This window comes from Phyllopteryx taeniolatus, chromosome 13 (genome assembly GCF_024500385.1).
Source record: "Phyllopteryx taeniolatus isolate TA_2022b chromosome 13, UOR_Ptae_1.2, whole genome shotgun sequence".
NCBI classification, from domain to species: Eukaryota; Metazoa; Chordata; class Actinopteri; order Syngnathiformes; family Syngnathidae; genus Phyllopteryx; species Phyllopteryx taeniolatus.
Genome location: NC_084514.1, coordinates 11,786,180 through 11,799,903, shown reverse-complemented (window position 1 = coordinate 11,799,903; position 13,724 = coordinate 11,786,180). Strand labels below are relative to the sequence as shown.

Sequence of the window (13,724 nt, the reverse complement as noted above, 5' to 3'; positions counted from 1 at the left end):
CTCATAATTGTTTAGTTTGCCGAGCATCAAATACTGGCATTTCTCCATTGTTGTCACAAGGTCCAAAAGATCATCATCATCATCAATATATTGTTTTGTATATTGTGTGATTTATATTTAAGTAGCCTAGTCGTGTATACAGCTGCTTGTAAAAAACATTTTGGCATTTATCATTGTTGTGTAAGACGTATGACTGATGGTATGTACATTTGTGCTAATACATTTACATATCCTGGCAGAATTTGTCAAATATTGACATTTTATATAAATATATATATATATATATATATATATATATATATATGAATGTATAAGACTGATGAATGAACAAGGACCTTCTCATTATTTTCTTTATTATGCTGCATTCAAAATAAGAGCAAATAAATAAAACGTCACAGAGAAACCATCTGAAGGCAATACTGCTCTAAAAAAAAAAATGGCCACAGTAGTTTTTCTACTGTTTTGTGTTGAATAGCTATTCCATGCATTTTCCAGAGTTAACAATATTCCTGTCTGTGTCAATTATTTGAGTCAGTCATCCACAAAAATCCATTTACAGTAAATTAAAGCATGTTGCTTTTTAGGACAACTATTGTTATAGGATTAAAATGTGATTAATCAGTATGAATTCATTACAAAGCCTCTAAGTAATTCGATTTTGTCCCTCCCATTTCAACAATTTATTTGTTTTATTTGCGGGGAATGATCCAATTTCACTTCCCCTAATCAGATGGCCTATAATACTATTGTTGATAGTGTTTAATAATTCACAACATCCACGGATTTATGACACGTTTTGTCATAAAACGAATTATCAGAATGACTAAATTGCCCATCAATTTAGACATTAGTGTACCTATATATATATATATATATATATATATATATATATATATATATATATATATATATATATATACACGACCACTGTACTGTATTAGCGTTTTAAAGTCAAAATATAGACTTTTATTTTGAAACCTGACATCCAAACCCGGATGTGCCTTAGCAGTTTAGCTTACTGATGGGATGTGGGATTGATGGAATTTCCCCTGCGAGATATTTCATATGAGCGAGGCCACTGTGATAAGGTAAAACTTTGAAAGATGTTTAACACCGCATGTTTTGTATGTAGAACAGCGCGAGGGATTGGCGTAGAGGTCTTTTTTGAACGATTGGACCAATATCAAAGCTCGACGCTCAGACACCAATTGAAAACGAGACGACATTCTTATCGCTTATCTCGTTATGTTTGGGTCGACTGGCTAAAAATGTAAGTGGTGCTTGACTCCTCGCGCTTTCTGGACTCGAGGCGTCACTCCCATCATTCAGGCTTAACCGGCATCTTAAATCCCGCTAGCCCGCCATTGTGAACGCGTGTGACGTTTGACAGGACATCAAACGAGAGGCATTCGAGTACAAAGAATTCCTATGCAATGATGCACAAGTTAAAAAACCACATTATTATTATTATATATATATTGTTTTTAATGCCGACTCACTGTGACAAATGAGAGTCATCCACCTGCTATAACGTTGAACTTTCATTTTCTTAAAGAGATATTCAAGAGTAACGCTCAGGTACATTTTTGTCACACATCCAGAAAGAGACACTCATTGGAGCAGGATGGGCCACTTTGGTACACTGTTAACGCTGTCCCACTACGAGGCCTCATTCGCTGCATCGTGGTTGACCGGCGGCATGAATCGGCAGCAGGGCCACTGCACAATATGGGAGGGGGGGGTCAAGTCAGTGTGACAGTCCAGACATGCACCATCAGTGGCAAGAACACATTTAGAGCAGGCAGTCGGGGGATTAGTGGCGTTTAATCGGAGGGACAAATGATGTTGCTGCTGTGTACGCACACTGTTTATGAGGAAGCAACTTTCTTGGACATTTTACTAACTTCTCACCTCCTTTGGCTTTTAAGATGAATAATTTCTCAAAAACTCCACTTGAACCTGGATCTTTCGTATAATTATTCACTATGGCTTCCTATTCAATTCTCTGGTATACATCATGTGGTCACATTATACAGCTTTCCTACGCAGGCATGGCACTCCCATGACTTTGCCACGATTTTGTACAAAATGTTAGTATTATAGTCATTCTGTAAATTTGCATGTACTGCTAAAATCAGCCTGGAAGTCACGTTATTCTTAAATTGGCAGATTTCTTGAAACATTAAATGAAGCCATTTCACTGTGTTGTCTCTGCTTTCTTGAGATTAGACCCACTTAGTTTCTAAGAATAGGGCTTCTAATATCGTTTCAGCGCCGAGCCCCGAGAGGGACATGACAAAGGATGTTTTAGAGCCTGTGGAGGAAGATGCTACCCTGGACTGCCTCACTACAATCTCTCCCCATCAGCGGCCAGTCATCCACCAGGTGGCATCTGCACCGATGCCTGACGAGTGTGGTGAGAAAACACGTGAATGCACACTCATGAGCTGCTTGCTTTAGAAAGTTTACAGGTTCACAATCACAAAAGATTTTACATTCCTTGGCAGCTAATATAAAATAAAAAACAAAAAATCATATAAAAAAATCATAAAACTTTAATTTTCCTATATGGTAACGTTACCTGTTATACAAACTGCACTGACAAAACACAAAAAGCAGCATTCTCTAAATTTACTGAGAAATCAAATACTTGATTGGAGAAGATCAACACCAAGTGTCACAAATACAGTATAAATGAAAAAAAAAAGAAAAATAAATAAATAATGAATGAAGTTTGCGCTGTAGGTTATTAGGCATTTGGTAGCTCAAAAAGCTGCTTTAAGAGATGAGTCGAGTCAGATTTATTTGTACAGCCTTTCATCACAGAGTCTCAAATGCCTTCACAGTTGACAAAGATCGACAACATCCCCTGATCTAAACCGCCCAGGAAAAATGCAAAAAAAAAAACTTTTTTAGGGAAAAAAGGAAGAAGACTTGAAAAGGGACCACAGATGCAGGAATCCCTCTTCCAGGCTATAATGGAGGGCAAATTGGCAACATTCCTCTCATTGTATGGTGATGGACAATGTTTGTTAAAAGAACACGAGACTCAAGTAGGTCTTCCTCAGTCCTTGATGTGTTTGGTCGGTCGATGCCGAATCCATACAGCAACAGCCTCATTTCGATCCGATCATTGCCACGAGGCCCCCCCACCCCCCTCTTTTTCCAGCCGTCACCCCTTGTCTATACCGCTTCATCCTCACAAGGGTCGTGGCCCCTTCTTTTTCTGAAGAAAAAAATTGGTGGAAAAAAAAATCTGGATTAAGCCCAAGTGATACTTTTTATTGTCTGTGTTTGTGTTCTTCCACCCACCATGGGCAGAATTCTCCTTCTTTGATCCCAGCGAGCCGCAGTGCAGGGAGGTTATGCAAGACCCCAGCACCACCATACCGGAACTGTTTGCTGTCCTTAGGCAATGGGTTCCACAGGTTCAGAAGAACATTGATCTGATTGGCAATGAGGTAATATTGCAACCCTTTTTCCCCACTGTGTAAGCAACGCGTATACTTCTGTTAGTCTTAGAGATGATATTGATCACTGGGGTAAAGTCTATAGGCAAGCACTCATCTCAAGGGTTAAAGCAGCAGCTGTTTCTTCTTGCTTATTTGAAGGGGTGCACGTAACAATGTTGGTCTGGTTCTCAAATGAGTACCAGTGGTTGTTGCTTGGTGTTAATTTTTCATGATCCACTGACCTCACTGGATGAACTTGTGTCCTTTTGTAGACACGTCCTATTCGTTACTTGTTTTCTTTTCAAATGAAGCAATAAAACATGTTTTTTTTTTTGGTCTGTTCAATTACCTCACAACCATGTTTTGTCCTTTTAGGTCTTTTTTATTAGTCTTAGTCTGAGGCAGTTCACAGTTGGTAAACAGCCTGTACATACATACGTACCTTAAGCAATAGACATTCATTTCGACACATTGTATATTATTTCATCCCTTGCATTCTGTATAGTGTAGGATACTGGACTGAAAACCCCTGATAGATACTTATTTTCTTTTTCGTGTTATTTATTTCACATTTTTTTCCAAATGAGGGAGGATTGTGGTCGTGCCAGCTCAGACTGAAATTAGTAATAATGATGATGAGGAAGTTGCGGGTGGGGGTCGGGGTGGCGCCATCGAGGGGTCTCGCACAGGGTGTCATTCAAGCAAGCACCGCCACTGGTTGACAGCCATCCAGCGGAGGATACAGTACACACTTTCAGCATGGGACCCTTCAATCGGCTGATTTGGCGCAGTTCTCGAGAGCAGCGGTCCTCAATCCTTTTTATACCACCGTCCGGTTTCATGTAAAGACATATTTTGATGGTGGGTCCGAGTCGTATCTGCTTTGCAGCAAGACCGCTTCGCCTGCGTCCTCTGCGCACTCAGCCACCGAGTGGTGACGTTTGTGGGGAAGTTCCTCGTGCGCCCCAGGCTCCTAGCTGAGCTCAAATAAACTGAGAAATGAAGTGGTTACTGAATGTAACGTTCACCCAAAAGATGAGTTACTTTCTTCGTTTGAAGGAGTTGTTCGTGGAAGACAGCACTACTCTAATCCCCTGTCTACATCTGTGCAAAAAAAAAAAAAAGACAATGCAAAATGCTTGGTGCGCAAAAGTGCACTGGTACACTTCAGCCAGGAACGCTTTTAATATTTTATGTGCTCATGTGCACCTGCGCACCACTTAGTGCATCCCTGCTTATTTATTAACTGACTCCATTGAGAAACTGTGCCTTGTTTTGCTGTCAGTATGCTATACTCATATACTGTTTTCAGACAAGTGCGTTCAAGTCTCACTCAATTGCCTGTTTTTTTTTTTTGCTGTGTCGCTTTGTTGGTTTTGGGTGTAGCAAAAAAATTGTTGCTCGTCAAGATTTTATTATTGTTCGTGATCTTGTTGCCTGTTTTGTTCATAGACTTCACTGGTCTCTAGTGTATATTTATTTTTTGCACAGATCCTTAACAGAGGTTGTGGCGTAAATGATCGCGATGGTCTGACAGACATGAGCCTTCTGCACTACTGCTGCAAGGCTGGTGCCCCGGGTATTGGTTAGTATCGACTAGTGTGTGTCAAATATTAAGAGAACATTAAAAGTTTGGCTTTTTATCATGACTTAATATGAACATAACCCAGTTTGGCATGGTAACCAGTGCTACTCAATAGTAATTCTACAAAATGCAGTACAAGGAGCTTACAATCAACACACTAACTGTTTATATCATTGTTCTGTTCTTTAGGTGATGCAGATACAGCGGCTGGTTTCGCCCGCCACCTTCTTGCCCTGGGAGCTGATCCTAACCTCCGCTCCCGCTGGACAAACATGAGGGCTCTGCATTACGCTGCATACTTTGATGTTCCCCACCTTATTCGCGTTGTATTGCAGGCCTCTCAGCCTGGAGGTAAGCAGAGGCTTGTAGTGCCATTTTTTTCTTCAAATTAAAGTAGGTATGGAGCTGTAATGATCTATATTTCATGGACAAGTTGATTTTATGTAGTTTTTGCTCAAGAAAATGAAACTGGCAGTCATCTCCAATAATATCAATCTATGTTGGGGCAGTTGGTAATTAACTAATTGCGTTTGGAACACCCCTTTTTCATCACCTAAATCAACCCCCCCCCCTCCCCCCCCCCATGATGTTAGTTGCAGAAGTGGAGACCAAATTCACTGGATAACCGGTGTGGAAATAGGAATGTACTATACTATTAGTGGCAGTATTTAGTCATATTTTATATATTGTTGCTGTCAGGTAGAATCCCCTCAGCTCCCAAATTACATTTTTCAGGAAATAAAAAAGACACTCTCATGAACAGCAGTTATCTCACATGAAAATTAGCGATTGGAAATTATGTTCAATCGCCAATTTAAAATGCTGAAAAATCACTAATTTGTTAGGGTGTCACTGATTAAAATGGTAAACACGGCGCGGCAGCTGCAAGACTCCTCGTCACAGCCATGCAATCATATGTCATTGGACTCTCATATGAATACATCTATAGCGCCCCAAAATTATGTTAAATCGCTAATTTATTATGCAGTTATTGATTCAAGTGGTAGAATACGGCAATATGACCATTCGTGCACATTGAAGTCCAGCCTTGCAAATCAGAAAATCCGCAAGCCGTGCACATAATAGTTGCAGTCAGCTGAGCCCCATGACCATACAAAAAGCCTTTAATATGCAGAGGTGGGTAGAGTAGTCAAGTAAGAGTACTGTTACTTTAGAATAATATGACTGAAGTAAAAGTAAAAAGTAGTCCTCCAAATACTTGAATAAGAGTACAAAAATACTCAGTGGAAAAAAAACTACTCAAGTACTGAGTAACTAGTGAGTAACTTCTGAATCAGAGCATGAACGTCAAATAAAATTAAAAATAACAAAATTAAATATGAATGCGCAAATTCAGATATTGCTGAACAATATAAACACGCATGTTTTTGGGATGTGGGAGGAAACCGCAGTGCCCGGATAAAACCACCCAGGCACGGGGAGAACATGCAAACTCCACACTGGCGGGGCCGGGATTTTTACCCCGGTCCCCAGAACTGTGAGGCGGATGTGCTAACCAGTTGTTCACCGTGCCAGCTAATAAATAAAATCTAAAATGGAATCTTTGTAAAATAACAAATGAAGGCAAATTCAGCTCCAAGAAATGGTTTTACATGAAATTGTTTCTACTTGTTCAACAGCATCATACTGTAGGCTCACCAGGCAGATTACAAAAATATGAACAAGGCTGCTGTGGATACAAAAAGTATACACACCCATGTTCAATTGCCAGGTTTTTGTGTTGTAAAATAATTTTGACCAAGATAAATCATTTTAAAACGTGTTGTAAAATAATTTTGACCAAGATAAATCATTTTAAAACGTGTGTGTGTGTGTGTGTGTGTGTGTGTGTGTGTGTGTGTGAGAGGGAGAGAGAGCGAGACAGAGAGCGAGATTAAGATTAAGATTACACCATGGCACGTTTCCCCAAGAAGCATGTTTTACAGTGATTTATGACCATACAATAGGGCTAATGTTGCCAGATGCACTCCCAAAACAACAATAGAAATATCTGCAGTTTACCACAAGGTGTTTTCTCATAATGTAAACATGCCCCGCGAAGCCCAATGGAAGACGTTGCGTGCGGACATGTGACTTTCTTATATCGTTTGATTGGTGAATTTGAGTCAAACACCACTATGGTAATCAAGGTGGATTGAAGCGATGGCCCCCAATGCACAAGTAAAAAAATTTAAAGTTTAAAAATAGATTGCGTGCAATTATTTATAAATGAAAGTACCGAGCGGCATGTAGATTATTGTAACGGAGTAAAAGTAGTTTGTTCTGAACATAAATACTTGAGTACAAGTAAAATGTATCCTTCATTAAAACTACTTTGACAAGTACAATTTATCCAAAATATTACTTGAGTAACTGTAAAGGAGTAAATGTAGCGAGTTCCTACCCTCCTCTTTTAATGTCACAAAATCGAATGCCTGTCTAAAGTCATCACCCAAAAATCTTTTTTTAAGTCTCATAGCCTGATAAAATAAATAGTACGAACATAGTGGTGTAATGTCGGGTCTCCGCCATGATGACAGCCAGCAGTGCCAATTAAAGTCTGCGGTGGCACACAACAGCGATCATACAAAAACTTTATAAATGCTAACACTTGTGTTATGTCATCTTCCAAAAATGTTTGTCAAAGGTGAGTGATGCAATCAACACAAGAAACAGTTCGCAAATACATCATTTAACAGAGGTGACTGGTCTCTACAAGGAACATCACAGCGATTGAACAAGCCGACACACATTTACAGTGCCGTGAAAAAGTATTGGCCCTCTTCTCAAATTCTTATACTTTTGCATAGTTTCCTTACTTTAATGGTTAAGATTATCACACAAATTGAAATATCAGGAAAATATAACCCAAGTAAACTAAACGTATTTGTTTTAAATGATTTCATTTATTCAGTAAAAAAAACATTCAAAGTTACCTGGCCCTGTGTGAAAAACTAATGACCCCTAAACCTAATAACTGGTTTGCCCATCCTCAGCAGCAACAACTGAAATCAAGCGTTTTCTATAACTGGCAATGAGTCTTGTATACAGTCCCACCAGAAAGTATTCACACCCCTTCATGTTTTCCACATATTGCTATGTTACAGACTTATTCCAAAGTTTATTTGAGTAGAGTTTAAAAAAAAAATCTTCATAAAATATCCCATAATGACAAAGTAAAAACATATTTTCATACATTTGTGTAAATTTATAAAAAATTTAAACATTCAAACATAATAGGTACATAAGTATTCACACCCTTTGCTAAGACACTCAAACTTAAGCTTTGGTGCATCTGATTTCTACAGATCATCCTTGAGATGCTTCTCCAACTTGAATGAAGGTTCATTTGATTGAATGGCACACACCTGTCTATATAAGGTCTCATAGTTGGTAGTGCATACCAGAGCAGAAATCAAGCAATGAAGTCTAAGGAATTGTCTGCAGACCTACGAGACCAGATTGTGTCAAGGCACAAATCTGGGATGGAGAAGGATGAAAAAAGAATTTCGGCAACATTGAAGGTCTCGAAAAGCACTGTGGTCTTGATTATTTGGAAATGGAAGAATTTTGGAACCACCTGGACCCTTCCTAGATCTGGCCGTCCGACCAAGCAGTCTAACTGGGGAAGAAGGGCCTCGGTCAGAGAGGTGAACAAACACCTTATGGTCATTAAGGCTGAGCTCCAGTGTTGCCTTTCCTTGTGGAGATAGGAGAACCATCCAGAAGGTCATGACAGCTGCCAAATATAGAGAAATTCTTCAAGAGAACTTCTCCAGAGTGCTCTGGAACTCAGGCTCGGGCATCGATTCACCTCCCAACAATGACCCAAAGCACACAGCCAAGATAAAAAAAGAGTTGCTTCAGGAGCAGCCTGTGAATGTCCTTGAGTGGCCCAGCTAGAGCCCGGACTTGATTCCAATCGAACATCTCTGGAAAGACCTAAAAATGTCCATCGACGCTGCCCATGTAACCTGACAAACTGATGGCTGAACATTTTCCTTCAGGAGTTTCTGTTAAAGAGCAGAATTCATGGTTCCATCAATCACAGGAAGTTGTCTAGGTCCTGAAGGAGCAAAGCAGCCCAAGACCATCACACTCTCACAACCATGTTTGAGTGTTGGTACTATGTTCTTTTTCTGAAATGATGTGCTGCATTTACGCCAGAAGTAGCGACACACACTTTCCAAAAATCTCAACTTTCATCACGTCAGTCCATATAACATTCTCCCAAAAGTCTGGCAATCATTTGGATGTTTTTTTTGTTTTTTTGTTTTTTGTTTTATTTATTTATTTATTTATTTTGCAAAAATAAGATGAGCCTTTATGTTCTTTTTGGTCAGCAGTGGTTTTTACCTTGGAACTCTGCCATGGATGCCATTTTTTTGCTTTGTCCCTTCCTTATTGTGCCATGAACACTGACCTTAACTGAGGCAAGGGAGGCCTGGAGTTCTCCTGAGTTCCTTTGTGGCCTCCTGGATGAGTCATTGCTGTTCTCTTGGGGTAATCTATATAGGCTGGCCACTCCTGGGAAGGCAGATTGTAATTGACAGCAGATTGTAATGGACAGCAGATTGTAATGGACATGTTGGTGAAGGTAATAGGGGTGATGAAGAAGTGATGGGTAAGTACGGCATCCAGGAAAGGAACTTGGAGGGACAGATGGTGGTAGACTTTGCAACAAGGATGCAAATGGCTGTAGTGAACACTTTTTTCCAGAAGAGGCACGAACATAGGGTGACTTACAAGAGCGGAGGTAGAAGCACACAGGTGGATTACATCTTGTGCAGACGATGTAATCTGAAGGAGGTTACCAACTGTAAGGTAGTGGTAGGGGAGAGTGTGGCTAGACAGCATAGGATGGTGGTGTGTAAGATGACTCTGATGGTGGGGAGGAAAATTAGGAAGACAAAGGCAGAGAAGAGAACCATGTGGTGGAAGCTGAGACAGGACGAGTGTTGTGCAGCTTTTCGGGAAGAGGTGATACAGGCTCTCGGTGGACGGGAAGAGCTTCCAGAAGACTGGACCACTGCAGCCAAGGTGATCAGAGAAGCAGGCAGGAGAGTACTTGGTGTATCTTCTGGCAGGAAAGCAGAGAAGGAGACTTGGTGGTGGAACCTCACAGTACAGGAAATCATACAAGGAAAACGGTTAGCTAAGAAGAAGTGGGACACTGAGAGGACCGAGGAGAGGCGAAAGGAATACATTGAGATGCGACACAGGGCAAAGGTAGAGGTGGCAAAGGCAAAACAAGAGGCATATGATGACATGTATGGCAGGTTGGACACTAAAGAAGGAGAAAAGGATCTATACAGGCTGGCCAGACAGAGGGATAGAGATGGGAAGGATGTGCAGCAGGTTAGGGTGATTGAGGATAGAGATGGAAATATGTTGACTGGTGCCAGCAGTGTGCTAGGTAGATGGAAAGAATAATTCGAGGAGTTGATGAATGAGGAAAATGATAGAGAAGGGAGAGTAGAAGAGGCAAGTGTGGTGGACCAGGAAGTGGCAATGATTAGTAAGGGGGAAGTTAGAAAGGCATTAAAGAGAATGAAAAATGGAAAGGCAGTTGGTCCTGATGACATTCCTGTGGAGGTATGGAAGCATCTAGGAGAGGTGGCTGTGGAGTTTTTGACCAGCTTGTTCAATAGAATTCTAGTGCGAGAGAAGATGCCTGAGGAATGGAGGAAAAGTGTACTGGTGCCCATTTTTAAGAACAAAGGTGATGTGCAGAGCTGTGGGAACTATAGAGGAATAAAGTTGATGAGCCACACAATGAAGTTATGGGAAAGAGTAGTGGAGGCTAGACTCAGGACAGAAGTGAGTATTTGCGAGCAACAGTATGGTTTCATGCCTAGAAAGAGTACCACAGATGCATTATTTGCCTTGAGGATGTTGATGGAAAAGTACAGAGAAGGTCAGAAGGAGCTACATTGTGTCTTTGTAGATCTAGAGAAAGCCTATGACAGAGTACCCAGAGAGGAACTGTGGTACTGCATGCAGAAGTCTGGAGTGACAGAGAAGTATGTTAGAATAATACAGGACATGTACGAGGGCAGCAGAACAGCGGTGAGGTGTGCTGTCGGTGTGACAGAAGAATTTAAGGTGGACGTGGGACTGCATCAGGGATCAGCCCTGAGCCCCTTCCTTTTTGCAGTGGTGATGGATAGGCTGACAGATGAGGTTAGACTGGAATCCCCGTGGACCATGATGTTTGCAGATGACATTGTGATCTGCAGTGAAAGCAGGGAGCAGCTGGAGGAACAGTTAGAAAGATGGAGGCATGCACTGGAAAGCAGAGGAATGAAGATTAGCCGAAGTAAAACAGAATATATGTGCATGAATGAGAGGGGTGGTGGGGGAAAAATGAGGCTACAGGGAGAAGAGATGGCAAGGGTAGAGGACTTTAAATACTTGGGGTCAACCGTCCAGAGCAATGGTGAGTGTGGTCAGGAAGTGAAGAAACTGGTCCAAGCAGGTTGGAACGGGTGGAGGAAGGTGTCAGGTGTGTTATGTGACAGAAGAGTCTCTGCTAGGATGAAGGGCAAAGTTTATAAAACAGTGGTGAGGCCAGCCATGATGTATGGATTAGAGACAGTGGCACTGAAGAGAAAACAGGAAGCAGAGCTGGAGGTGGCGGAAATGAAGATGTTGAGGTTCGCTCTCTGAGTGACCAGGTTGGATAAAATTAGAAATGAGCTCATCAGAGGGACAGCCAAGGTTCGATGTTTTGGAGACAAAGTTACGAGAGAGCAGACTTCAATGGTTTGGACACGTCCAGAGGAGAGAGAGTGAGTATATTGGTAGAAGGATGATGAGGATGGAGCTGCCAGGCAAGAGAGCTAGAGGAAGACCAAAGAGAAGGTTGATGGATGTCGTGAGGGAAGACATGATGGCAGTTGGTGTTCGAGAGGAGGATGCAGGAGATAGGCTCTCATGGAAAAGGATGACGCGCTGTGGCGACCCCTAACGGGACAAGCCGAAAGGAAAAGAAGAAGACTCCTGGGAAGGTTCACCACTGTTCCATGTTTTCTCCGTGTGAGTATAATGGCTCTCCCTGTGGTTCACTGGAATCCTAAAGCTTTAGAAATGGCTTTTGTAACCCTTTCCAGCATTATAGATGGTGGAATTTATTTCTTGACTGTTCTGTTCTTTGGATTGTGTTATTTTGTTGCAGCGTTTTTAGATTTTTTTTGTCCAACCTGATTTTGTCGGGACAGATTCTGTTGAAATGATTTCTTGATTGAATAGGTCTGGAGGTAATCAGGCTTAGGTGTGATCAGTGAAAATTAAACAAAAATTGTGATTATCCACAAGTAATTTATGGTTTAACAAGGAAGGAGGGGGGGTTCACACAGGGCCAGGTAACTGAATAGTTTTTTTTCCTTAATAAATTAAATCACCATTTAAAAACACCATTTTAAGTTCACTTTGTCTGAAATTTACGGTACATTTGTTTGATGATCATAAACATTAAAGTGGCAAAACTATGCAAAAATATAAGCATTTTAGAAGGGGCCCATACTTTTTCACGCCACTGTAGTTAATCTCACAATTTCAACTCGTTATTGTCTTAAAAAAATAAATAAAAATTCATATTTTGTATAACGCGTCAATTATGCCCTCGCCTTGCTTAAGAGCCAACAAAGTACGTTAATTAGTACAGGGAAATCAGACCTGCTTCTGGTGTGTACGTCACGGCTGAAGTTGAGTTTTGACCAAAATGTGGATGGGCAAAGATCTGTTAAAAAACATCACAAAGTAAGCCTAAAATATATCCTGAGTCTTTTTTGGAGAAGAATTCTTTATGCAGAAAATATTTTTAAGTCCAGAACTATGGAATAAGTGCCAATGTTCACTGCATTAAAAGGCTCCTTTAAGAATACTCCAGATACTAAAATCAAATAGACTTAGGAAAGAAGGGACATCACGCACTGAACTCTCAAGAGTGAATGCAAACACAGGTGTGTAGGTAGATTCATTCGATTAGCTTTTAATCAGTCATTTCAAAAATGCAACAAAGTATAAAGCTAACTGAAAAGCCTTAGGGTGAAGCTGCAGTTTATTATGCCTACGCCCTTCTTCTTTGCAAAACAAAACATACTTCAGCAAGAGCACCTTCTAGGCCCAAACCCAAACAAATGTCTTCATCTTCAGGAATTAAAATAAATTTGTAAAAGAAAAAAACAAGACAATAGAAAACAAAAACTTGCTGATGTACAAATTTATCACAACATTCAAGCTAACACAATCAAAAGTTCCAGTATTTTTTAAATTAATTGTTCATGCCTGATTCCTATATTGTTATATTACTTTTTAAAATATATTTCTAAAAAGTGTCAAATCATTCCAAAAATTAACTCCTCTAACAGAGAACACACCTGTTCTCCTTAAGTCATAACAATGCGCTAATTTGAAACAGTTCGTTGAGTAAAATAAATTATGTATTTTGTACATTTGTGCAGTTTTAAATCAGAATCAGAATCATCTTTATTTGCCAAGTATGTCCAAAAAAAAAAACAATTCAACAAAGTGATAAATAGTGCATTTGTTGGTTTTATGTAGTTAAAGCACTTGGTAATTTTAATCGCTCATGTTTGTAAATTTAAAATAGGTTGAGTGTTGGTGAACAATGTATGGATGAATGGGAAACACAAGGAAAATGGACAGACAGACATGAACACAGG

The 13,724-nt window shown here is 40.3% G+C and overlaps 1 protein-coding gene across 6 annotated transcripts in view; it reads left to right on the top strand.

Annotated features, from left to right (window-relative positions):
- The first annotated feature begins 963 nt into the window (after positions 1-963).
- Positions 964-13,724, top strand: part of LOC133488054 (CAP-Gly domain-containing linker protein 4-like) — a 44,842-nt gene continuing 32,081 nt past the window's right edge. For 5 of the 6 annotated variants that reach the window (XR_009791544.1, XR_009791543.1, XR_009791542.1 and 2 more), the window contains exons 1-5: positions 1,095-1,270; positions 2,273-2,416; positions 3,322-3,461; positions 4,944-5,037; positions 5,227-5,388. Coding sequence is in view for 3 of the 6 variants with exons in the window: in XM_061795475.1 (XP_061651459.1) it covers positions 2,293-2,416; positions 3,322-3,461; positions 4,944-5,037; positions 5,227-5,388 (520 nt within the window). In the remaining 3 variants the exon portion in view is untranslated. The other variant, XM_061795474.1, reaches the window with a different exon arrangement.